Here is a 27,618-nt window from a genome sequence, read left to right as displayed (position 1 = left end):
AAATTCGGAGGCCCATGTCAGTGGAGCCCAAAGCCAGATACCTAGACCATCCTTTCCTCAACAATCACTCCCATCCAGCAGCTACCATCCACCACCTCTGCTTGTCCTGTTACCACCGTTAATTCTGCCGGAAGAACGGCCGGAAAGTCGTTTGTCGGTCTTTGTTAGCACGCGAGCTTCTTCTTGCTCGAAACTCAGTGTTTATAAAACCCTACTAAAAAATTTAGTGGGAAAAGTTAAGACCCTTTTAAAACCCTAATTCTCTCTGTGGAACCACATAAAAGCTTCAGTCATGTATGGAGGAGGTGGTTATAATACTTTTTTTTTTCCGTATAATATAGTTCTTTCCGATTCTCCTTTCTGTATGTATTTTTCCTCATCGCGCATTGTGTTTTTTGGGAATTCACAGACGAAGTATCTGCAATTGTGATTGACTTGGGCTCCCACACTTGCAAAGCCGGTTACGCCGGCGAAGATGCTCCCAAGGCTGTGTTTCCCTCCGTGAGTGTTGTTGTCTTAGTTCCTCATTTGGCCTTTTTTATTTCTCTTTTTCTTTTTTTGAATGTTGCCTCCGTTCCGCTGAAATATTAGAGTGTGCCAGTTTTTCGAGTTTTTCAATATTATTTCGTTAACTATTGCTATGTAGGACTCAGTTACTTTTCTGAGCTCTGGCATTCTGAGTGGTGATAAGCTTTTATCTCTAGATAGAGGAAAATGCAAGTGATGTAAAGTTTATCAGGAGGCCTAGAAATTCCATGGATAGTTTTAATATTTATGGACTGTATAATGTCTTATAGGTTTTTCAACTTGTATTTATTTAGGTTGTTGGAGCAATTGATCAAATGGACATTGATGAGCCTGATAATACTGAAAAGAACTCTGCTTCTTCTGCGGATTCAAAAAACAACACCAGAAATCCTGATTCTGACAAAACCAAAGGAAAGCGCAAATTGTATGTAGGATCACAGTCCTTGGGATACCGCAGAGACCATATGGAGGTAATCCTTCGTAATTAGCTCCTAGTTTAGGTAGTCGCCTTCAGATAATTTATGGTGATTTTTATGTTTTTGTCTTGCCATCAGGTGCTATCACCGTTGAAAGATGGAATCGTTGCTGACTGGGATATTGTTGATAGCATTTGGGATCATGCTTTCAGGTTTTTAATGATTTTCTTGTAGTAGCGATGTCTTTTCTTTTCTCTCTCTCTCTATCTGTGTTTTTTTTTTTTTTTTTAAATGGGTGCAACAGCTTCTATTCGTGTGATAATGACTGATGGGTTCTTCCTCCCATCCCTCTGCTGTTTTCTTATTGTTGCTGCCTTGTAAGTTTCCAGATATCATTTTATCTCTTTTATACTATAGAATTGCTCAACAAGTGACTTGAATGACACTTTTAGGGAATGCCTTTTGATCGATCCTAAAGAGCATCCAATGCTACTTGCAGAACCTTCTTCTAACACTCAACAACAGAGAGAAAGGTATTCTAGCCTTATTTCTTTTTTTTCTTTTTTTGATTTGGTTTTATCTGTAGTGCAACCTGATACCTCTTGTCTAGTATTTTCAGTTGGATTCATCTACATTTACATTTTAGTTTGTTCTGTATCTGACAGGACGGCAGAACTTATGTTTGAAAAGTACAAAGTACCTGCTTTGTTTTTGGCCAAGAATGCTGTAAGTGAATGGTTTTTTCACTTCTCGATACCTCCTTGTTGAAGCATATCAATTATTTTGAGGAAAAGAAATAGTTATTGGAAATTTATTTCTAACTTCATATTTCTTGATATGATTGACAATTTTAATGAATTGATTGATTAACAAGGGTTTATTGTTTAACACCAGGTTCTTACATCTTTTGCATCAGGTCGTGCCACGGCATTAGTTGTTGATGGGTAAGGGATATCACATGTCTGGCTAGTAGTTTGGATATTGTCTTTGGAGATGTTAATTGACTAACCTGATCTGATTGTGGATCTCTGTTCTTATATTGTTAGATATTAACATATAGATGCTCAGATGTTATGTGATAATGTTCTGTTTTATCTTAAATGTCTCATTTTTACTTCATGTTAGCTGGACGAAAGGTTATATGTATGTCTGAAGAAAATGTGAGAATTCCATTTAGATTTGAAGTGGGTGGACTATTTTGGGGGATTGGGTATCTTCCAAGGAGCATCTAGTTTTATGTTATTTTCCCTAAGATACTACAATATAATGCTGGAATCATTCTTGATGAGTAGTTTTTTGTCAATATTTTAATTACTCAGTGGTGGAGGATCAACTACTGTTGCACCTGTCCATGATGGTTATGTTCTTCAAAAGGTATAGCTCATTATCTAAATTATTTCTGAGGAGTTGTGAATACTAATTCATTCCTTGGTATGCACCAATATCCGATCTTTAAAATTTAGCTTGACTACTGACGGGTTTGAAGACTTAATTATTGAAGTATGTTTTAATAAATACATGTGTGAAAAATCTTTATTTTTAAAATTATAAAAGATAAATGGGAAATGATATTTGTTATGACACAGAAAACATTTGAATGATTAGATTCCAGAAAGTAACATGTTTACAAGGGTTTCTAATCGTATAGTCTTCATGGATACAATTTTAGCAAATGAGACGCACAAAATTTATTGTTATGGTGATAATACTATGATGATTTGTAAATCTATGGTAGTCTACATGTGTGTGAGAAGATCTGATGCAATCTCCTTTTCATTGCGCACTGTTAATAAGGGAATCCTATTTTTGTTAGATTATATTTCTTCACATGCACTATTCATGCATCCTTCCTTCCATTGTCTCTGTTGGGGGTGACTGTCACTATTTCTTTGGATCATGTATTATCTTTTACGACAGGCAGTTGCAGCTTCTCCTATAGGAGGAGAGTTTCTTACGGATTGCTTGATGAAAAGTTTGGAAAGTAAGGGTATTGTGGTGAGTGGCAAACGTTGGATTTTTTTCCCTGTTCCAATATCCATTTGAAGTAAGGTTACTATAATTTTTATTTGGCTATTGAAATATTCTTCCTTTTTATTGTGTTATCTCAGATTAAACCCCGGTATTCCTTTAAGAGAAAGGAAATCCGGCCTGGAGAGTTTCAGGTATATCAAGATTGCATTTTAGTTACTTGTGATTAGCATAACTTGTTACTTCCAATATTTTGTTTATCTTTAAAAACAAAGCATTATGGTTTTCTTTTATCCAAAATTCAAATTTAGGTAGCACGGGATTCAAATCTAGTTTCATTGATGCATTTGGGGCAACACTGCCAAACTTAATAGCCAGAATTTTTTATTTTGAACTTTTGTTTCATTTAGCTCCATAAGTGCTTATATTGAATTTATTTTAATATGTTGCTGCTATGTTACTTTACTTGAATAATCTATCTTTTGCTTACAGACTGTAGATGTTGATTTTCCCAATACAACTGAAAGCTACAAACTTTACTCCCAGGTCTGTGAATAACCAAAAATTTTTCTTTAATTTTTTTCCATTACATTTACTGACTTTTTCTTGCGACAGAGGGTGATTGCTAGTGATATCAAGGAATGTGTTTGCCGAGCTCCTGATACCCCATATGATGGTTTGTGTGCATGTTATTTTCATATCATATCATGTTCGAATTCTGTTGATTTTGTGCAGTATGTTCATTGATCTCTCCAACATTTGCATGGATAACTACCTTACATATTATGGCATTGCTTTTACTTTTTATACATTTATATAAGCAAGACTTTTCAAAACATACGTCCTAGATAATTTGATTTGCAATCTTTCCTGTTGACATGGTTTTCTTAACTTGTTCTTTATTGCTTTGCATTGATAGATCGTATTCAATGAGATTTCATTGCTTTCTCCTTTATCCAAAAGCAAAAGACCCTTCAATTCTTCAACACATTCATTTTCAGTTTGAGGAAATTTTTGTTGTGTAATTATAATAAAAAGAAAATAATTAGGAATTAATTGGGATTTAAATAGGTTTAGATATGATTTATGGTTTAACAACAACAACAACAACAACAACAAGCCTTTATCCCACTAGGTTGGGTCGGCTACATGGATTGCAAGACGCCATTGTACTCTATCATTTATTAAGCTTTTAGAAATATTATTAATTAAGAGATCACGTTCAACAACTTCCAAGAGTGTTCTCTTAGGCCTTCCTCTTCCTCTCTTAATCGGACTCAAAGTTATATGTTCCACTCTTCTCACTGGTGCCTCCCTTGGTCTTCTTTGTACATGCCCAAACCATCTCAACCTATTTTCTACCATTTTTTCCTCAATAGGTGCCACCCTCACTTTTTCACGTATGTGCTCATTTCGAATTTTATCTTTACGTGTATGTCCGCACATCCATCGTAACATTCTCATCTCTGCTACTCCAACTTTATGCTCTTGCTGTCCCGTTAGAGCCCAACATTCACTACTGTATAACATTGCCGGTCTGATAGCAGTACGATAAAACTTTCCTTTAAGTTTATTAGGCACCTTACGGTCACAAATAACTCCTTTAGCTTTTCTCCAATTAAACCACCCAGCTTGAATTCTATGTGAAATATCTCCACTGATTTCGCCATCATTTTGAATAATGGCTCCCAAATATCTAAACTTTTCCACTTGAGGTATAATTTGATCTCCCAATTTCACTTCCAAATTATTTTCGAATAGTCCTTTACCAAATTTACAATATAAATATTCCGTCTTACTTCTACTCAGACGAAAACCTTTCGACTCCAATGTCCTCCTCCATAACTCAAGTTTGCAATTAACCTCTTCTCTTGTCTCTGCTATAAGAACTATATCATCCGCGAAGAGCATACATTTCGGGATTTCCTCTGAATATGTTCCGTCAAGACATTTAAAATCAAGTTGAACAAATAAGGACTCAGAGATGATCCCTGATGTAGTCCAATCTTTATAGGAAAATCTTTTGTTTGACCACTAGGCGTTTTTATACTAGTTTTTACCCCCTCATACATATCTTGTATGGCTTTAATATAAGCAATCCGTACTCCCTTTTTTTCTAACGCTTTCCAAAGCACTTCTCTTGGTATACGGTCATAAGCTTTTTCCAAATCAATAAAAACCATGTGTAGATCTTTATCTTTACAACGATACTTTTCCATTAATCCCCTTAGTAGATAAATCGCCTCTGTAGTTAATCTACCTGGCATAAAACCAAATTGATTCTTAGAAATACTTGTCTTCAATCTCAACCTGTGCTCAATTACTTTCTCCCACAATTTCATTGTGTGGCTCATGAGTTTAATCCCTCTATAGTTTAATCTCAACCTGTTTTCAATTACTTTTTCCAAATCAATAAAAACCATGCTTAACCTCATGATTTATGGTTTAAATAGGATTTAAATTTAGATAGGGTTTGATATTTAATTATATTATTATTATATTAGTAGGATTTGGATAGATTATGATATATATTCATAGGAGAATAATGCCACCATAAATCATAGGAGAATAAAGTCTAATCAACTAGCAGCCACTATATTAAACAAACTTAACAATTAGGTTAAGCATAAATATGTCCAAGGCCCAAGACATGTTCAACATTCCTCCTTAAGCGGAGAATAGATGTTAATCATTCCCATCTTGCCTCTAAGTTCTTTAAACTTGGTTCTTGATGAGGCTTTAGTTTGCCATTTGAATTCTTGACGGGATATATAATCAAGATTGATCATGCCACCTTAAGTTTTTTTGTTTTGTGAAATTCCTTTCAATTTCCATATGCTTTGTTCTATCATGATGAATAGGATTCTTTGAGATCTTTATAGCATCCATGTTATCACACCAGATATGTATTGGTGCTGTAACATCCCATGTGCTAATGCTAATGCACCACTCTTTAATTCTTAGAACCAATTGTATCCAGACTACTTCACAAATCCCATGTGCTAATGCTCTTAATTATGCTTTTGCACCACTCCTTGCAACAGCATTTTGCTTCTCACTTGTCCAAGTTGCCAAATTTCCCCTGACAAATGTGTAGTAACTAGGAGTTGATCTCCTATCTACAAGAGAATCTCCCAAATCAGTGTCTGTATAAACTTCAATGTCTTTAGTTCTCCTTTTTGAGAAGAACAGTCAATTGCCAGGTGTCTTCTTGAGGTATCTCAATATTTTATACATTTCTTGCATATGCTCCTTTTGAGGTTTATTCATGAACAAACTTACTACACTAACAACATGACAAATGTTTGGCCTAGTGTGAGATAAGTAACTCAGTGTTCCAACCAATCTTTGATACCTTCCAACATCAACAAAGATTCCATCATCTCTCATTTTTAGCTTGCATGTAGTTCCATTGGAGTATTTGCTACTCTAGCACTAAGCATCCTTGTTTCTTTCAATAGATCAAGTATATACTTTCTTTGTGAAACATTCATTCCCTCACTTGACCGAGCCATTTCCATTCTAAGAAAATACTTCAAATACCCAAGATCTTTCACCTCAAATTTCCTTGCAAGAGCCTTCGTCAATTGATGAATCTCTTCGTAGTCATTACCTGTAAGATCATGTCATCAACACAGACAACTAAAACTGAAATTTCCTTTATTATGTCATGCAAAAAAGATTATGATCGGTTTGACATTGATCATATCCATACTTCACAGCACAAGAAAATTTCCCAAACCAGGCCCTTGATGATTGCTTTAGCATACAAGGACTTTTGAAGCCTATGAACTTTTGATGAATTTTCAGCTATTTTTAAACCAAGAAGTATTTAAATATACATCTCCTCCTCAATGTCTCCATTTAAAAAAGCAATTTTCACATCCAACCAGTAGAGTGGCCAATCTTTGTTACCTGCCAATCTTTGTTACCTGCGAGAGATAGGAGATTTCTAATGCTATTTAACTTTGCTACTAGAGCAAATGTTTCTTGGTTGTCAATACCATGAGTTTGACTAGAGCCTTTTGCAACCTATCATTTGGTTTATATTTAATTGTAAAAACCTACTTACAGCTTACAACAGGTTTCCCTTCAGGTAATTCACGTAACTTCCAGGTGTTATTCTTAGCAAGTGCAGCCAACTCTTCATCTATGGCTCTTTTCTAGTTTTGATTTTGCAGGCCTCCTAAAAATTTCTTGGAATCTCCTCACAGGAAATATTTGCAACATATGCTCTAAAAGAAGGAGATAATTTCTCATAGGAAGCAAACTTATTTATAGTATGTTGTGTACAAGTTCTTAGCCCCTTTCGTAGAGCAATAGGCTTGTTCAAGCCCGCAAGATTTGGATCAGGTTCAACTTCTTGATTTTGTTGGAGAGTGGAGTTGATCTCTATTTTTTATTTTCTTCCTCACATCCCCTCTAAATCACCTGTATTGTTGTTCAGGATGTTTGTTGGTTCAGTTTCAGGTCAGGTAAAGCAATTTTCTGGGCTGTTTGAGTCTTTTTCTCAACTTTGTGGGTGAGAACAGAAGTTTTCAGGTCTATCTGAAGGGTTTTCTTTATTGTCTTGATGTTTTTCTGAATTGCGTGGAAAGGAACATGGAGATATAGGAGACAAAACAGTATTGGGGATGTTTAAATGGCCAAGTTCAGGTTGATTAATGTTCTGTGTCAACCATTCACTCCCACTGTTCTCCCCACCATCACAGCCAATTTTAGAGTATAATGGTTGTTGCTAAAAAAATGTGACACCCATTGTGACATAAGCCCTTTTTGTATTAGGACAAAAACATTTAAAATCCATTTGATTCGGTGAATATCCTGAGAAAATACATTTTACAGCCCTAGGACATAATTTTCCATCCCCTTCATTGAGAACATATGTTGTACATCCAAACACTTTCAGAGGTGGAGAAGACGAGTGGTGAGTAAGGTTGGGTTTCAAGAAATTTTTGGTTAGTAGTCTGAAAATTAAGGACCTTTGTAGGCATTGTATTGATTAGGTAGGGAGTATTAAAGATGGCATCCCGCCAAAACCCAACAGTCACATAGCTTGTCATTGTTATTGCCCTAGCTATTCCAATAGGTGTCTATTTTTCCTTTTTGCAACTCCATTTTGTTGTGGAGTATAGGCATGAGATTTGGTGATGGATTCCATGGATATTGAAAAAAATTTGAAATCCCTTACTCTAAGTATTCTCTTGCATTGTCACTCTTAAATACTTTGATGGAAGTTTGAAATTGATTTTTGACAAAGGCATAAAGTTGTTTGAAAATCTCAAACACTTCAGACTCCTCTCTCATCAAGAACACCCATGTCATAAGTATGGACATCTATTAAGGTCATAGGCCACCTTGATTTCATTATATTAGGAACTTTTAAAGGTCCCCGAATGTCACTATGGATGAGAGAAAAAGGCCGTGTAGGTTTATAGGAGTTAGATGGATACGTGCTTTTAGCATGTTTTGCTAGTCCACAAAACTCAAATTGAAAAGAAATAGAATTGTTATCGATAAGCTTTGGAAACTTGGCTTTCATTTAGCTAAAACTGGGATGTCCTAATTTGTGAGGCCACAAAAGTACATTTTTAGAAATAAAAACAAAATAGGCAACTCGAGATCTCACTCCTTTGTAGTCTGGAGCTTTAGAAAAATAGAGACCACCCTAGCATTGCCAATCATCCGCCCTGAATTCAAATCGTGCAAAATACAAGTCATCCTCAAATTAGTATGACAACATTGCCTCTTCCTCAATTTACTAACAGCCGTAAGAATGCACTTGAGATTGGGAATATATGACATGTTAGTCAATTTTAATTTGTCACAAATAACCATTGTTCCAATTCCACCAACTTTAGAGTATGTTCCATCTGCTTCTTTTACTTTCCTAGAGCTTGTAGTTGTTTGAAAAGTCTCAAATAAAGCATTATTACTGGTCATATGATCACCAGCACTTGAATCAATAATCCAGGTGGTTTATGGTTCCATAGATGGAAGATCCATAATCATATTACCTGTTTGTGCCAAATTGATATTAGGGAAGGATGATAATTCATACTTCTCCAGAAACTTTGTCAACATCTTCATATCTTTGCTTCATTTTCCGGTCTCTGAATCTTCTTTCTCTTCTGCGGACATCATAAATCCTTTGCTTTCAATCCTGTTCTTGTGCTTTGAGTTTGGAAGCTTGCCATGAAGCTTCCAAAAGTTTTCTTTAGTGTGTCCAAGCTTATTGCAGTTATCATTCTTTAGATTTTTCTTCCCCTTAAACTCAGTTGTCCTCCTTTTGCCACCATAGCAGAAGATTCAGTTGCTGGGGTGATTGACAAATCAACATTTTGGGTGAGCTGTTTTCGGCTTTCTTCCCATTTTAACATGTTATATGCATTTTGAAGGGGTGGAAGTGGAGTCATCCCCATTATGTGACCTCTAACTTCCTCCAAGGAATTAGAGTCCCAAAAGGAACTCATAAGTGATACGTCCTTTCCTTCTCAACAAGCTATTTGTAGCTCTGCAAATCAGTTTGATGGGACCATTGATGAACTACATACAAGTATAGTTGCTGCCACAGTCTCGAGTCTTATATAGTACTGAATGACACTCATAGAGCCTTGTTTAAGCACTATAAGTGCTTTCTTGACTTGAAACAAGGCTACTATACCATAACTGAATATGTGCTCTTCACTGAATCCCTAATCTCCTTTGCAGTAGATGCAGGGAGATGTCCCTCACTAATTTCTGGTGTCATAGAATGTATAAGCCAAGACATTACCCTTTTTCTGCCGTCCATGTTTTATACTAAGGTATCATCAAGTATATACCTCTCCATCTTCTTTCCTATAATGAACAGCGAGGCACACTGAGACCATTGAAGTTAATTTGTTGTTGTTGAGCTTGTGCCTGATAAGAATAGATGGTGCTGTTTCACCATTGATGCCAGTTGAAGATTGAGAGCCATTGTTAGAGAAATTTTGTTAGCGTCCTTGCTCAGATTTGGATAGATTCCTACTGTTTCCATGGTGACCCAGTGACTCATTGTTGATAGAGGAGGTTGAAGAGCCATTTCTGCCAGTGGCGAAGGCTCCCCCTGGACTGAACATGATTGGGCTCCTCTGGTTCATTGTTTTGGCTGATACCATGGGGAAAAATATTTTCCTATGTTTCTTTCTATGTATTCGAGAAAATGGAGAGATGGGTACATATAAGGAGGATCACAACATCTAGCAATAAATTATTCTCTCCCAAAGTCAAAGATTATAAATAACAGTAAGATACATTGGACATGATAGAGTCCAACAACTAGTATGGGTTAAGCATATAAATATGGGCCAAGGCCCTAGACATGTCTAACACAGTTAATTCTTCATAGCTATCCTAGATTAGATTGTTATAATTAATCTTGTATTTGACATTCTGTTTTCTTCCTTTTTTGTGTCAGAGAGTGCATACTCAAACATTCCGATGACCCCATATGAACTTCCTGATGGCCAGTGAGTGCGAGTTAATTTTTCTCATGGAAATTATGATATTGAATTTCTATGTTAATGTTTGATGTGCCTATTTCTAGTATCTTGGCCTTGTGTATTTGCAATGATCTCTATTGCTTTATTGCCTGCTTTCTGCTTCTGGTTTACTGCCCTTTTTCATCTGTTTTTTTTTTGTATGAACTTGTTATAACACAGGACAATTGAAATTGGAGCTGATAGATTCAAGATTCCTGATGTTCTTTTTAATCCATCTCTGGTCCAGGTGTGTAGCCTGCATCTGTAAACATTTTCATTCATCTGGTGTAAAGTATGTGATATACTCCAGGTGTAGGTAAATGCAAAATTTTAGCATTGGTTGAATCATCTATTTTCTCTGAATGAGTTGGATCTAGGTAAGATTCACAAATGTTAAGATCTTGAATTGGTGCTTTAGGATTTCATTTTGGCCCGCACAAATTATGCCAAAAGCAGCTGTTCAGTGCAAGGCCCAGACCTTAGGTTATGGCCTTGTTATTGAAATCCTTATGAACTGGTAATGTCAGATGATCATGCATATCTATGTCTGCCCAGCTGCCTTAAACGTCTTCGCTGGACAATATACCACCCCACTATTGTGACTTCTGTTGGGATAGGCAGGATATGATGCCAACCTTGATGCATGTGGGATATAAAGAGGCAAATAAAATGAAGTTGGAAAGGTCGGGAGGGATTTGTTTAATTGAAAATATTCAAAATGCTGTCATAATTACTTAATAAAAAGAAATGGAATTATGAGATCGCAAATGACATAAGCAGCACTAAATGCTTTACTTCAGTATGTGCAAATAATGTTTGCTCGCCTTGTAATGAAGCAGATTCATTGGTTATTAATGTTCATTGCTCATATGCTCAAACTTTTCTGCAAATTGTTGTACCAGAATCGTAATCTTAATAATGTAACGTTATATCACAGTAGCACCAATTGTATGGCCTGTATCAACTTTTCGCTGATATTGTTTTTCATCTTGCTACTTTTGGGGTATTAGGCTGCTTAGTTTCTTGTTTCTACTACCCTTGTTTTGAAGCTAAAGCTAAATATTTAAGCTACTTTAAAGTTGTTTTTGTCCATTAAAGATTTTCTTATTTGAAAAGAAAAGAGTTTCTACACGGGCCTGGATGAGTGGCGTCACTCATAATGTGCACTCTTCCTATTCCAAGTTATTTTCCTTCTACTATTTTCTTTTTTATTTTTTTTAATTCAAAGCTTATCTGGGCTAAATTTTCTTACTAAACAACAGACTATTCCTGGCATGGAGAGTTATGCAGAGATTGCTCCTTCAGTTCGAGGTCTGCCACAGATGGTAATAAATATTTGAACTGGAGGTCATTGGGCTTGACTTTTCTTCCTTTTCTCATTATTTCCCTATGTATTTACGTGCAGGTTATAGAGAGTATTAACAAGTGTGATGTAGACATCCGAAGGGAATTATTTAGTAGCATACTGGTAAGTTTACCTTATTTGCGCATTGGCATGTTTTTGCATCTTTGTGTTGGTCTGTAAATAAAAGTAGCTTAGCATGTGAATCTTTGGTGTATTGTTCATGGTGTGTCACAACATACCCTTTGTCATGTGGAATGGTGCCAGAGTTTTGTGCCAATTGTGTGCTGCACGTGCATTCTATACCATCACTATTTTACTAAAATGTTGGTGCAGTTTCGTTCATTCTTATTTCTCAATCTTTTTCCAACCCGTGCCCTTTCCAATGCTTATGGTGATGCCCATGAGCCCTTATTGCTAGTGTACCATGATCATTACTAACCATGCTTTGGGGTCACTTTCATATGTTTAGGATTGGATGCCCTCCTTTTAGTTTATAACTAAAAATAGAAAAATTATGTTATGCAGCTTGCTGGTGGCACAGCTTCAATGCAACAGTTGAAGGAACGCCTTGAGAAAGACTTGTTAGAGGTATAATTTTTTAGCACGCTGATTTCAATTTTACACATTTGCCAATTTTCTTGTTATAATTCTTAGTTATGATAACGTCAGGGGCTGTTTTCTCTTAAAGATACCTCTTTAATGCAACAGTCAGAAATATTGTTTTAAAACACGTCACCATACTTTGTACCTTTAAATCTTCTGCAGGATAGGATTTATGGTCATATTCTTTTTGAGGAGCTTTAAGAAACTTTTCATCATCATAAATATGTTTTCAAAATAGTCAAAGTGTTTTAAAATAAGTAGGGCTTCTTAAAATTAAGTTACTGAGTTGAGAATTGTCTTGTATCATTAATTTTTCTTTTTCATCAAGCCCAACTATTCAATTGAGAAATGACCTGCCCAATAGTTGAAGTGCAAGCATTTCATTGAAAGAAAGCAACCAAAACAACGAGCGGTGATTGGATAGGAAGTGTTATTTTCTTTCCATAATCCAGCTTTCTATTCAGCTCCTTAACCTAGATTGGGTTGTGAAAGTGAAGCATCAATGCAACAAAGTGATTCTGGTAGCTAGTGCTCAAACAAGCCCCTATTTGTAATGTCTGGTATCCACATTATTTTCTCATCTACCTGTAGATATTTAGAGGCACATTGCTAATTAATGAGCATGTCTGTTTTTTTGGTTCATTTTCTTAGTTGCTGGATTAGTATTTCTAGCCTAGTTTTTTGTAGTTTGTCATTTTTTATAGGACATATCTGAGCAGTCCTATCTGTAGATATTTGTGCATGATTCCCATTATATTGCCAATGTAAACTAGACACCAATTGTTCAGCCCTTGAAACTTTTGTTTGCAATGACACTTGAGTTGATTTTTCATCTTAAATAAGCATTCTTGGAGCCAGGTAGTTTGCGATGATCAGTTTAGAATTCAGATGAAAGCTTCACTAATGATAAATTCCTGTGATGTTATAGTAACCCAACAAATAATGCCCTTCTTCCAAATTTTGTAAAATCAATGGTGCCCAAGATATTCTAAAGGATATCTTGGAATAAACACTAGAGTAAGCTACAAAAGATTCTAAGCCATGGCTGGCCCCCTTTTCTAGTTCAGTTGATGAGTGGATGCTTGGGTATCTAGAAAAACACATGCATCAGTCACCCTTGTATTGCCATTCCTAAGTCCTTGCTTAGATTTGCATTCCCTCTCTCAGCTGATTCAACAAAGTGGATTATCTAACAACCATTTCCATAAGAGCATATTTGTGCAAAAGAGCAATGTCATTGTGAATAGACTGGCTTGGGACAGGCTTGCTTGTTTTTAAGAGTTTGACAAGTCAAGGTTTTGATTTGTACTTTCTTGCTAAGAGCAGGGACTACACCACCCATCCTACTACACTAGAGAGAAAAAAATAAAACCTATAGCTTACATAGCTAGTCACAAAGCCTTCACTACCAGATGTCTAACTTTTGTCGACAACTCTGAATTGTTTGGAAACCATAGAATGCATTAAAGATCATCTTTGAGTCTTTATTTGTTTGATCTAATCTTAGATGTTTAGATTGAGTATATTTAAGAGGAAATCCCTAAATGCATGCTTTTCGCAGATGATATAGTTCTTATTGCGAAGACAAGAGAGGAGATTAACTATAAAATGGAGTTATGGAGGAGGACAATGGAGTTAAAAGGTTTCCGTCTGAGTAGGAATAAGACAGAATATCTACATTGTAATTTTGATAAGAGTCAGTGAATGGTAATTTGAAAGTGAAATTGGGTGATCAGATCATACATCAAATGAAAAAATTTAAATAATTTGGAGCGATTATTCAACATAATGGGGAAATTGACGGAGATATTGCGCATATGATACAAACTGGATGGTTTAATTGGATAAATGTTAAAGGAGTTATCTGTGATTGAAAGGTACCAAATAAACTTAAAGGAAAGTTTTATCGAACTGCCATAAGACCAGCAATATTATATGATAATGAATGTTGGGCTTTAACAGGATAGCAATAGTACAAAGTTGGAGTAGCGAAGATGAGAATGTTGAGATGAATGTGCAGACATACACGTAAAGACAAAATTAGAAATGAGTCTATAAAGGAGAAAGTGGGTGTTGCACCTATTGAAGGAGAAATAAAGGAAAATCATTTGAGGTGGTTTGGACATGTACAGAGAAGACCATGAGAGGCATCTTTGAAGAGGGTGGAATGGATAACTTTGAGCCCTGTCAAAAACGGTAAAGGAAGGCCAAAGAGAATACTTTTGGAAGTTGTTGATCGAGATCTCTTAATTAACAATATTTTTAAAAGCTTACTAAATGATAGAGTACAATGTAATCCATGTAGCCAACCTACTCTAGTAGGATAAGGCATGTTGTTGTTGTAGCATCTAATTTGAGTTGAACTAGAATGCTTTGATGTGTCCACAATGGAGTATTGGTTTGATTTGGGTGCATTTTAAGTATTATTCATAAACTATTACCAAAACATGTGCATTTATGATTTGTTATTGATAATTGATGTTGGCAATTTCCTATTGTGAGTTGCCCCCCGCCCCAACCGCCCCCTCCAAAAAAAAAAAAAGAAGAAAGTTCAGTTTTATTTGAGAATTTAACAGCTGTGCTCATGAATCTGTCATGATTTAGCGGTGATAAACACATCCAAGCTGTTTGAACTTTTTTTGCTGCATGTGGTGTGTTTTCTTCATAGTAATTATAGACTAGTTTAAATGTGAAGAACTAAATGGTATATTTTTGATGTAGGAATCCCCTCAAGCTGCTAGAGTGAAAGTGCTGGCCAGTGGGAATGCAACTGAAAGGAGGTTCAGGTGGGATTCATCTATGTGTCAATATTATTGTTGATGTTGTATGGGCCCAAAGGCTATTTTTATAATTAATGTTTTCTACCCTAGTTTAATTAGTGGTTATTGAGTGTTTCTGGGATGAATTGTAATTGTTTATTCAGAGGGAAGCTGAATTTATAAAGTACAAGAGATATGATAATAATATCATATCAGAAAAACAAAATCTAATGCCTAAAACTATGTTGAAAAGATAATAACGATATAGATAATGATATTAAATCTAGGGTTAAGTTGACTAATGGGCCTAGGACCCATCAGCCTTTTTGCAACACTCCCTTTCAAGCTGGTGAATAGATGTTGATCATTCCCAACTTGTTTATCATCTTTGCAAACTTGGCTCTAGCAAGAGGCTTGGTTATCATATCTGCAACTTGGTTTCCTGAGGGAATATATGCTAGATCTATGATTTTAGTTGCAATTTTTTCTTTGATGAATTGTCTATCAATCTCAACATGCTTAGTACAATCGTGTTGAACAGGATTGTTCGCAATCTTGAGAGCTACCATACTATCACACCACATTTTTATAGGATCTTTCATTTCAACACCAAGTTCCTTCAATAGTTGTACAACCCATATAACTTAACAAATTCGAAGAGCTAGAGCCTTGTATTTAGCTTTTGCAAAGCTTATACATGCGACTGGTTGTTTCTTGCTTCTCCAAATTACCAGATTACCCTACACAAAGGTGCAATATCCTATGGTAGAGCATCTGTCATGAATAGCTCCTGCCCAGTCTGCATTAGTGTAGATTTCTACATCTGTTACACTTTTTGATCCTAGAGTTCTCTTAGTGCCATCTGTATAGATTTCTACACTCTTCTTATTTCCCTTTGAGAAGAGCAGACCTTTTCCAGGTGTAGCCTTTAGATATTTGAGGATTCTATGTACAGCTTTCATATGCTCCTTTTGAGGATTGCTTCCAAACTGGCTTACGACTCCTACTGCAAAGGATATATCAGGCCTTGTATGGGATAAGTCTCTGAGTTTTCCCACCAACTTTTGATATCTTTCTTTATTCATTGTCTTCCCATCAGGTTTCACTTCTAGATTGCAGTTCAGTTCCATTAGAGCATCTGCAGGTCTGACTCCCAACATTCTAGTTTCCTTGAGCAAATCTAGAGTATATTTTCTCTGTGATACATTAATATCCTTTGATGAGCGGGCAATCTCCAGACCTAAGAAATATCTTAGATTTTCAAGGTCTTTAATCTCAAATTCTTCAACCAGTCATTGTTTTAGCTTTAAGATCTCTTTTGCATCATTCCCTGTTAGTACTATATCATCCACATACACAATTAGGATAGTTGTTTTCTGACCAGACGATCAGTCTGACATTGAACATACCTAAATCCCTTTACAACATGTGTAAATCTTTCAAACCAAGCCCTGGGTGACTGCTTTAAGCCATATAATGACTTGTACAATTTACATACTTTACCTGCATTATTTGGACTTCTTAGTCCTAATGGAATCTCCATGTGCACTTCCTCTTCCTAGTTCCTATTTAAGAAAGCATTCTTAACATCTAGCTGGAATAATGGCCAATCTAAATTAACAGTAAGGGAAAGTAGAATTTTTATGGTGTTGAATTTCATCATTGGTGCAAAAGTTTCCTGGTAGTCAATGCCCTAGGTTTAGGTGAAGCCTTTGGCAACTAATTGGGCCTTGTATTTATTGTGGCTATTTATTGTGGCTATCATCAAGATTAAACTTCTTTGTAAGAACCCATTTACTCCCTACAGTTGACTTCCTCTCAGGTAATTCCATAATCTTCCATGTCTGATTTTTATTGATTGCCTTTGGCTCTTCATCAATAGTTGCCTTCCATTTAGGATCAACTATGGCTTCCTCAAAAGTCTTAGGCATATCTTCACTATCCACAGCAGCAACAAAGTTCTTAAATTGAGTGTTGAGTTTGTTATAAGAAACATACTTATTGATGGAGTGTCTAGTACAACTTCTCTTGCCTTTTTTAAGAGCAATAGGCTATTAAAGGTCTTTAGGATTACCCTTAGATTGAGAGTCATGACTTTGCCTTGGAATGACAATGGGGTCCTCATTATTTTTGTGCTGTTCAAATTGATCTATCCTTGACTCATTTAAGTATGGCTCAAAGTTGGGCTCAATGTGGGTAGGTTGAGCTTCAGGTTCCGGGATAGGTAGTTCAAGATTTGGAATGGGTGGTTTTGGTTTAGAGATGGGTATAAAACTAGAGTCAGTGGAGAACGGGTCTAGTGATGTGTGAGGACTCACATTAGGGTTGCTAGTTTGTTTATTTTCGAGATGACCATTATTAGTCACACAGATTAGCTATTCACCATCATTCTCCCCCTTAATGGATAATTTCAGAAAGAAAGGAAGAGATTCAACAAGTGACATTAGTAGTGACATAGAACTTGTGAGTGTTAGGAGAATAACACTTGTACCCTTTTTTGGTAGATGAATACTCTAAAAAAATGCATTTGATGGACCAAGATTCAAATTTGTTGCCTGTATCATGAAAGACGAAAGCAGTGCACCCAAAGACTTTTTTAAGAAGAGAGTTAATTAAATGAGAGTGAGGATAGGATGTCAAGAATAAGTCAAAGAGGTGTTTGGAAGTTGTGAACTTTAGAGGGCATGTGGTTAATAAGGTAAGCAGTTGTAAAGACTGCATCTCCCCAAAATTTATGCGGAAGATTATTACCTAGTAAGAGAGCCCTAGCAACGTTAAGTAAGTGTCTGTTTTTTCACTCAGCCACTTCATTTGTTGAGGAGAATGCACACAAGAAGTGTGGTGGTGAATCCCATGTTCAGTAAGGAAGGTTCGAAGAGTAGAATTGAGATATTCGGTTCTGTTGTCACTATGAAGAACCTTTATAGAAGTTTGAAATTGAGTTTGAACAAAAGTATGAAAGTTTTTGAAAATAGTGCAAATTTTAGATTTATCATTCATCAAAAAAAATCCACGTTAACCGCATATGGTCATCAATAAAAAAACAATTCTCCTAGCCTTAGTGTGAATTTCAATCCATGAGGGACTCGACACATCACTATGGATGAGGGAAACAGGTGTGGAGGGGATATAAGAATGAGCAGGGAAGGGATTGAGAGTTTGTTTAGCAAATTGGCATGTATCGCAATGTAACTTGACTTTATTTAGAGTTGGAAAACAAAATTTTCATATAATTAAAACTAGGATGGCCTAAACGAGAATGCCATAACAGTGTCTTCTTGTAACATAATAGAAAAAAAAAAAAAGAAACATTTGGAAATAGGGTCAATTGAACAGCATTGACTGACAGGTTGGTCTTCCAGATGGTAGAGCCTATTGCGTTTCTTAGCATTGTCAATCATCCTCCCCGATGCTAAATCTTGAAAAACACGAGAATTGTCAAAGGTGGCAAGGCAAGATAAGTGGTGGGTAATACATGTGACAGATAACAAGCTACATTGGATATTGCAGAATGCAGACATATAAAACATTCTTCAAAAAAGTAAAGTCGGAGATAGCAATAGTGTCGGTTCCCATTACTTGTGCATATGTGTTATTGGCTACTTTTACACAAGTATGCTCATAATGGGGGCTAAACTTAGAAAATAAGTCTCGAAAACCTGTAATGTGGTCATTTGCCCTAGAATCCACCACCCAAATGTTGTTACAATGAGATAGTACCCAATGTAGTCAATAAAGTCTTACTAGCATGGGCCAAGGTAATAGAGGGAGTAGGTTTCTTACTTGTCTCTTCACGAGAATATTCTCCAGAATAAGTTTCATCATAGCAATCTCCTCAGTATTGAGTGTATGATCATAAGTAAGGTGGGCAGTGAACCTTTTGTTGTGACCTTTTTGCTCCCCCCTTGTTATCACCCTTGGGGTTCTTTAAATGATCTGCTTGCCATGAATTTGCCAACCAGTTTCTTGTGTATGAAAATTTTTATTACAATGATCATACTGAAGCGACTTTTTCCATTTGTGGTCCCTTCCTTGATGACCACGAGCCACCATAGTAGAAGTTTCGATACTAAAGAGGAGCAAAGGTAGTATAAGCAAGAAGTTGTAGTAAGACTTTGTGGCTTTCTTCATATTTAATGTTAAATGTGTCTTCAAAAGAAGGTAGAGGTTTCATACCCATAATTATTCCTCAAAGACCTCATAGGAGTCATTGAGGCCAAGGAGAAATTCATAGCACCGCTCCTGTTCAACCACTGACTTGTAGTAGAGAGCATCAACGTAATAAGACCATTGGTGGTGACATAGATCAATATGCTGTCAGAGACGCATAAGAGTAGTGTAATATAAGGTGACCGATTTCTCCCCTTGTGTAAGGGTTTGAAGAGTACGCTTTGCTTGATAAATTGCTATTGTATTTTCCTTGACGGAGTAAGTACATTAGGCAGACTCCTAAATTTCCTAGGTCGAGTCAGCAAGGAGATAATTCTCACTTATCTCTGAGTTCATCGAATGAATCAGCCATGTTATCACCATGTTTTCTGTACACCAAGTCTCATACTTGGGATCACTAACTTTTGGTGCTTCTAGGGAACCAGTCAAATAACGTTCCTTATTTCGACGACGTACGAACATAAGGACACCGAGAGTTTCTATGATGAATTGTAATTCTTTATTCAGAGGGAAGCTGAATTTATAAAGTACATGAGATATGATAATAATATCATGTTAGGAAAAATAAAATCTAATTCTTAAAAACATGTTGAAAGGATATTAACAATAAAGATAATGATATTAAATCTAGGGTTAAGTTGACTAATGGGCCTAGGAACCATCAGCCTAGTTTCAACACTCTCCCTCAAGCTAGCAAATAGATGTTGATCATTTCCAACTTGCTTATCATCTCTGCAAACTTGGCTCTAATAAGAGGCTTGGTCATTACATCTGCAACTTGGTTTCTTGAGGGAATATATGCCAGATCTATGATTTTAGCTTAATTTTTTCTTTGATGAAATGTCTATCAATATCAACATGTTTAGTATGATCATGTTGAACAGGATTGTTCGTAATCTTGAGAGCTGCCATACTATCACACTACATTGTTATAGGAGCTTTCATTTCAACACCAAGTTCCTTCAATAGTTGCACAACCTATATACCTTCACAAATCCCAAGAGCTAGAGCCTTGTATTTAGCTTTTGCAGAACTTCTAGATACAATTGGTTGTTTCTTGCTTCTCCAAGTTACCAGAGTACCCCACATAAAGGTGCAATATCCTATGTAGAGCGTCTGTCATGAATAGCTCCTGCCCAATTTGCATCAGTGTAGATTTCTACATCTATTACACTTTCTGATCCTAGAGTTCTCTTAGTGCCATCTGTATAGATTTCTACACTCTTCTTATTTCCCTTTGAGAAGAGGAGACCTTTTCTAGGTGTAGCCTTTAGATATCTGAGGATTCTATATACAGTTTTCATATGCTCCTTTTGAGGATTGCTTGCAAATTGGCTTGCAACTCCTAGTGCAAAGGATATTACCAAGGGAAAGTTAGTTGTAGAGAGTAAATGGGTTCTTACAAAGTTTAATCCTGACGATAGCCTCAATAAATACAAGGCCCGATTAGTTGCCAAAGGCTTTACCCAAACCTATGGCATTGACTACCAAGAAACTCTTGCACCAATGGTGAAATTTAACACCATAAACATTCTACTTTCTCTTGCTGCTAATTTAGACTGGCCATTATTCCAACTAGATGTTAAAAATGCTTTCTTAAATGGGGACTTGGAAGAGGAAGTGTACATGGAGATTCCATTAGGACTAAGAGGTCTAGATAATGCAGGTAAAGTATGTAAATTGCACAAGTCATTACCAGGGCTTGGTTTGAAAGATTTACTTGTGTTGTAAAGGGATTTGGATATGTTCAATGTTAGATTGATCATACACTCTTTGTAAGACAATCTGGTCAAAAAACAACTATCTTAATTGTGTATGTGGATGATATAGTGCTAACACGGAATGTTACAGAAGCTTCAGTACTAAAAGGAGTAGAGGTAGAAGAAGGAAGCTATACTAGGACTTTGCAGCTTTCTTCATATTTAATCATGTTAAATGTGTCTTCAAGAGAAGGTAGAGGTTTCATGCCCATAATTCGTCCTCGAAGATCCTCATAGGAGTCACTAAGACTAAGGAGAAATTCATAGCATTACTCCCGTTCAACCACCGTCTTGTAGTTGGTAGCATTAGCTTGACAAGACCATTAGTGTACCTCATATAGATCAATATATGCTGCTAGAGATGCATAAGAGTAGTGTAATATAAAGTGACTAATTTCTCCCCCTGTGTAAGGGTTTGAAGAGTACGCTTTGCTTGATAAATTGTTGCTGTATTTTCCTTGACAGAATAAGTACACCGGGCAAACTCCCAACTTCCCTGGGCTGAGTTGGCAAGGAGATAATTCTCACTTATCTTTGGGTTCATCGAATGAATCAACCATGTCATCACCATGCTTTTTGCACACAAAGTCTCATACTTGGGGTCGTTAACTCCTGGTGCTTTAAGGGAACCAGTCAAATAACATCCCTTATATCGACAACGTATGAACATAAGGACACTCCTGGACCACTGCAAATAATTATTCCCATTCAATTGATAGGTGAGGAGTAGATGAGAAAGTGAATCACCATTGTTGCCATTGCCTGAGGAAAGGACATTGTCACTGCCATGTTGACCATAGGGATTATTTATGGATTCCCCTTTTGTGTTGAAGGTCTATGGGATACTGCTATTCAAGGCTGCTTTGTAAGTCATAGTAACAGAATATTGAGATGGAACAGAGGAAAGGACAATATCTTTGCTTTGAAGCGTTGAAACAGAGGACTTCTCGATAGAAATAGATGAGAGGGGTGCGGTTCAATGTTGGACCTAGAAGATTGAGATGTGTTCTTATGTCTGGGTAGAACGTTGCAGGTTGTGGCTTGAACAAACGAGCAAACAAGGTCGCACTACTTGAGCAGTGCAAAACTGTGACGTATGACCTGAATTAGGGAGAGGATCTTCGAGATGTTGCGCACAACTTGAGAGAATAAAGGTGCACGATGCTTTGCACAACTTGAGAGGACAGAGACGCACATTGAGACACCTTGCATTTGAAGAATAAAGTCACACAGAGTTGCATGCTTCTTAGGATGAAGTCGCATGGGCGAAAGTAATTTAGGTATAGGTTGACTGCGGCTCTGATACCATGAGAGTTTTTGTGATGAATCGTAATTCTTTATTTAGAGGGAAGCTAAATTTATACAGTACACATGAGATATGATAGTAATATCATGTCAAGAAAAATAAAATCTAATCCTTAAAAACATGCTGGAAGGATAATAACGATAAAGATAATGATGTTAAATGGGGGTTAAGTTGACTAATGGGCTTAGGACCCATCAGCTCACTTTCAACAGACGCTCTTGGACCACTGCAAATAATTATTCCCATTCAGTCGATAGGTGAGAAGTAGAGGAGAGTGAATCAACATTGCTACCACCGCCTGAGGAAAGGACGCTTTCACTGCCACATTGACTAGAGGGATTATTTGTGGATTCCCCTTTTGTGTTGAAGGTTTGTGGGTTACCATTCAAGGCTGCTTTGTAGGCCATAACAATAAAAACATAGTATTGAGACGAAACAGAGGAAAGGACGCTGTCTCTACTTTGAAGGGCTGAAACAGAGGTACTTCTCAATAGAAACAGATGAGAGAGGCGCGATTCAGTGTTGGGCCTAGAGATTGAGACGTGTTCTTGCATTTGGGTAGAACATCACAGGTTGCGACTGCAACAAAAGAGCAAACAAGGTCGCGCTACTTGATCAGTGTAGAACCGTGACATACGACTTGAGCAAGGGAGAGGATCCTTGCAGGACTGGAGCATGACTTGAGAGGACAAAGACGCATGCTGAAAACATCTTGCGTCTAAAGAACAAAGCTGCATTGAGTTGCGCACTTCTCAGGACAAAGTTGCATGAGCGACAGGAATTTAGGTATAGGCTGACTGTGGCTCTAATACCATGAGTGTTTCTGTGATGAATGTAATTGTTTATTCAGAGGAAAGCTGAATTTATAAAGTACAAGAGATATGATAATAATATCATATCAGAAAAATAAAATCTAATCCCTAAAAACTATGCTGAAAAGATAATAACAATAAAGATAATGATATTAAATCTAGGATTAAGTTGACTAATGGGCCTAGGACCCATCAGCCCCCTTTCAACAGTTATTTTTGCTGATAGGGATATAGGTTGATTTTATTTCCTGATATGATTTGCCTTGTGTATCTCAGCCATCTCCTAGATTACCTAGGCTTTGTGCTTCTCTATAAATGTTCGTTTCTTCCTCTGTAATAATAGAGGTTTCTGGCATCATACTTCTTCAATTGTTAGTTATAGCTTTTGGTCATTGTTGACGTAGTTTCTGTTCCCATAATCTTTGATATTTGTAGGTCCAAAAAAATATGTATCAATATATTCTGTTAACGACTTTAATGAGTGCTAATGAAAGTGGGCCAGATTAAATGCTTCTTGTGATTGCTTGTCCAAAAAAATGTCCTCTTCCTCATGGTGGTGAATTATGCAGCGTTTGGATAGGTGGAAGCATATTGGCTTCTCTTGGCTCCTTCCAACAAATGTGGTTCTCCAAGACTGAGTAAGTATCAATTATTTGTCAAAGGTTGTATGATAAATTTTAAATCTTGAAGTTTAGTTTAAAATATGTTCGAAATTTTTTTCTCTCATTCCTATTGCTCCCCATCCCCTTCCCTGTATATTGGAGTTAGTAAACCTATGTTGGCCCTTCAAATATACATCACTATTGTTTTTCCTGGCCAGTGCTTTGCAGATTTTGTGTTCCTATTGTAGCTGAGAGTGATAACATTGTTCTAATTCCATTCCTATGGGGGCTTCATAGGGACTTCATTGATAATAAATAAATAAATGAATGAATGAATAAACTGTGGACAACCTTCTACCAGAAAACAGAAGACCAACTGTCAAGTTCGGCCTTCAAATCTTTCCATTGAAATTTAAGTAGAAACTATTTAATAAGCTTAAATACACTTTGGATCCCTTTACATTGGTTTAGTTTATGAGGGGAAGGTTTCTTAGTCATACTCGCATGAAATTGATAGTCAGTGCTACCTTTATCCATTTGCAATTGATAGCTATTCAGGGCTTAGGCTTCCTAATTTTGCCATATAGCTTTTCTGTACTAAATTTAAGCGTGCAATTGATAGGTATGAAGAGCATGGAGCTTCTTATATCCAAAGAAAATGCCCGTGAGTTGCTATTGATATGTATAGAGGTTTGTTATTCGGCCATTGGTGATCTAGATGAGTTAAGGAGGACGTCTCCCTGACTGTTGTCTCTCTGCGATTAGTTTCGTCTCTTATCGTTAAACCTTTCCATTGGTTCTTTCACTAACAACAGTACTTGGCCTTCCCATGCTCCATAGCTTAGCTGTATCTGTAATCTATGCTCTGATGTAACTGTTCTTTATAGTTTATAGTCTACTTAACAATACATACTGATTTGTCTCTTTTGGGTCAAACTGGTTTCCTTTTTTCTTGTGGTTTGAGGCGCAGCATTAACTATAATTTAGATGATTAGTTTGTAATGACACATTAGGCTTTAGTTCTTTGATAATTTGTTCTGGTTGCATGTTGTCAGAGTTGTATAATACTCATTCAACCTCTATTTATTTGGTTCCTGTCGTTTATATGCCTCTTGCTTTTTTTAGTTCTTCCATTGCCATGCAGTAGAGTAGATGAAGGATTTGCTGTGTGCTCACGCGTCACTTGGCTTCATAACTTATCATCGGTAATATGATAAATGGAATGTGTGAACTGATTCCAAGTTCATTGATCGAGTCATTCACTTCATTATTAGGTTTGATACAAGGCATTACCAATTGGGTTACATGAAGTTGGAAAATGAGATTTATTGTTGGGTGTATTGATTTTTCCCTTTTTTTTTTTTTCTAGGGAGAATCACATTCAAGGACTACTCAGGTAAATTATTTGCAGACAATAATTAATATGGAATGTATTGTTAAAATGGAAGCATGAACTTTCTTTTTGGAATGGAACTTGTTAGCCCTTGTCTGCAATTAATGTGCTTAAATGATCTTTGAATGTGATTCTCCCCCAGAACAAATTATACAGAACTGAAATGTGTCCCAAGAATGTCAGCAGCTAAGCTATAATGGAGGCTTTTGTCAGAACCAAGCAATCAAGCTCCGTTTGATGGGCTTTTTTTGAAACGAGATAATGTGTATTTTTTTTTTTAATCCCATTTAATTGTGTTGACAGCTTCCATATAGCAGATGGAGAAAGGCCTTTTTTGGTTGACCTTTTGGGTACCCAAAACTAAGGTTGCCAAACCTAAAAATCTGAGGTAAAATTATTTGGGAAAGTTTAATAGCTTTTGGTCCCAAAATCAAGGTTGCCTCTGAAACTAGTTTACCCAAAAGCTGGTAGGAGGCAAAATTTCTTATTTGTTATATATTCGCTAAATTCACTTTTTTTCTAAACAGTGTACAGTGACAAATCATATTGCACTTCAACTTTAGTTTGCAAATTAAACACTTTCCTGGGGGATCAAGTAGTTTGATCTAGAAGGTGAGTAGGCCCCAAATCTTGATTCTCAAATATGACACTTTATGAAGAAAGAAATTATGAAAATAAACACTGAAAAAGGCTTCTTGATGTTGAAAATACTTGCGCGAGGATGTAGGTGTGTAGTAGGAAAAGTAGCATTAGAGGATTAAGATCCTAGTATGCCTCATCTTAGTTTCAATGTTGCAGGTCTTCATTGCAGGGCCTTTGGCATGTGAAACTAGAGACTTTATCCACTCTTGATTCTTCACCCAAAGCTCTTCAAGAAAGCTATTCCATACTTTTAACACGTTCAACTCAACTCGTCGTTGGGTGGCTGGCAAGCTGACGAGCTAGCTTGTCTTTTATTTATTTATTTATTTATTTCCCCTCATTTTTAAATATTTTTATTTTCAAATTAAGGTATTAACTTGAATACATCAAATCTTGTAATATGTATCCATAATTTTTGTGATCAAATTAACTTCAAAACTTTCAACTTAAGCCTTGTAGACCATTGTATATATTTGTTCTAATCTCCTAATCATAAGTCGCAATAAATCAATCATATAAATTAAATGGAGTACCTTTAAAAAAAAAAGGGAGGCTATATCAACCCGCCATTTTTTTTTTTTGATTTTGACAAACCCTAACTTATTTTTCTTGCTATAGTCCTTGTATAAAAACTCCCTTGTGAATTGCAATTCAAATTTTAGTTTCAAAATTTGAATAATGAATTCATAAATGTCCTAATAACTAATTACTTAATTATTATTGGCCTCTTCTGAAAAATATAAGCTCATCAATGTAGGGGTCCAAGATCCAATCATTATTAGATTTGCCATAAATAATTCAAATGTATTTTCACAATTATCGAGTGTGGTAGAATCACTGTAGTAACAGTTACTTTTCACAACTAGTGGAAATTGGATAGGGAAAATTGCCATAAAATCCCTCCTTGGGAGTGAAATTTTTTAGAGGGACTAAGATCAATTTAAGGACCAATTTATGCACACCAGGTCTATCACCTTGCACATCAAATCTATTATCTTACAAACTAAGTCTATCACCTTGCACTTGTACACCAAGCTTATGACATTGCACTCCAATCATATCACCTAGCATCGTGCACATCAATCTTATCACCTTGCACATTAAGCATATGACCTTACACTTCAAGCCTATTACCTTACACATCAAGTCTATCATCTTGCAAAACTAAGTCTATTGCCTTACGCTTTGTACATCAAGCCTATCACCTTGCATCCCAAGCCTATTACCTAGCACCTTGCATGCCAATTCGATCACTTTGCACCCCAAGCCTATCACCTTGAACAACAAAGTTACATGTACCTGGTCAAACATCTTCGGTGCTCGAGATGGACCCGACTAAAGGTACAGAGCCCAAACTTAGATTATAGCTCTCCTCCTTAAAGAACTCAACAAGGAGGCTAAGATGGGTATTGTGGCATGCAAAAAGAAACTAATGGATGGGGTAGATTTGATCCAAAAGATCCAAAGCATGGGATTATTTTTATTATCATAAGAATTATCATCCAACCAATGAGAAGGTGCCACATATGGACATGTGCACAAAGTGTGAAGCTTTCTAGCCTTTTAATTTCATTTTAGAATTATTTTTTGGAGAGAATCAGACTGAGAAACACACCATTTAGTTTCTTTCATTAAACATTCAGATCATTTTGATTTTTCATCATCATCTTTCATTTCATCTTTCACTTTGTTTCTTTAGTTTATAATTGTATTCATTTATCTCTTTCTCTCTCTACACACTAAACCCTAACTCATCATCCACCATTAGATCTTCACAAAAAACATATACCATTCTTCTCCTCTCATCAA

The 27,618-nt window shown here is 36.3% G+C and overlaps 1 protein-coding gene across 4 annotated transcripts; it reads left to right on the top strand.

Moving 5' to 3' along the window:
• Positions 1-39: 39 nt before the first annotated feature.
• LOC129299043 (actin-related protein 4-like) lies at positions 40-26,174 on the top strand. Of its 4 annotated transcripts, XR_008590471.1 has the most exons (25): positions 40-305; positions 410-501; positions 822-998; positions 1,083-1,156; positions 1,397-1,477; positions 1,610-1,670; positions 1,839-1,888; positions 2,264-2,318; positions 2,862-2,939; positions 3,053-3,106; positions 3,405-3,458; positions 3,528-3,588; positions 10,354-10,405; positions 10,598-10,664; positions 11,680-11,742; positions 11,823-11,885; positions 12,288-12,350; positions 15,087-15,151; positions 23,742-23,810; positions 24,397-24,464; positions 24,919-25,048; positions 25,144-25,170; positions 25,471-25,555; positions 25,695-25,779; positions 25,966-26,174. XR_008590471.1 is itself a non-coding variant. In XM_054937489.1 (21 exons), the coding sequence occupies exons 1-20, from the start codon at positions 293-295 to the stop codon at positions 24,440-24,442; spliced, it is 1,338 nt and encodes a 445-aa protein (XP_054793464.1). In that variant the 5' UTR covers positions 40-292; the 3' UTR covers positions 24,443-24,464; positions 24,919-25,116. The 4 variants fall into 4 exon arrangements, 2 of the variants coding, with proteins under 2 accessions (XP_054793464.1, XP_054793463.1); XR_008590472.1 differs by lacking the exons at positions 24,919-25,048; positions 25,144-25,170 and having other exon boundaries at positions 25,966-26,173; XM_054937489.1 differs by lacking the exons at positions 25,144-25,170; positions 25,471-25,555; positions 25,695-25,779; positions 25,966-26,174 and having other exon boundaries at positions 24,919-25,116.
• Positions 26,175-27,618: the final 1,444 nt, after the last annotated feature.

The sequence above is a fragment of the Prosopis cineraria genome, unplaced genomic scaffold (genome assembly GCF_029017545.1).
Source record: "Prosopis cineraria cultivar Desert tree isolate PC_DT_omini unplaced genomic scaffold, ASM2901754v1 PC1015, whole genome shotgun sequence".
Taxonomy (NCBI): Eukaryota; Viridiplantae; Streptophyta; class Magnoliopsida; order Fabales; family Fabaceae; genus Prosopis; species Prosopis cineraria.
The sequence above is the reverse complement of the archived record's forward strand: the minus strand, read 5'-3'. Positions and strand labels throughout refer to the sequence as shown.

Bases quoted from the DNA above. Each gene is read 5' to 3' on its own strand.
- LOC129299043 (XM_054937489.1), top strand. The intron at 12,351-15,086 runs GTATAATTTTTT...TTTTTGATGTAG, and splicing joins TTGAGAAAGACTTGTTAGAG to GAATCCCCTCAAGCTGCTAG. The intron at 15,152-23,741 runs GTGGGATTCATC...TGAATTATGCAG, and splicing joins GCAACTGAAAGGAGGTTCAG to CGTTTGGATAGGTGGAAGCA.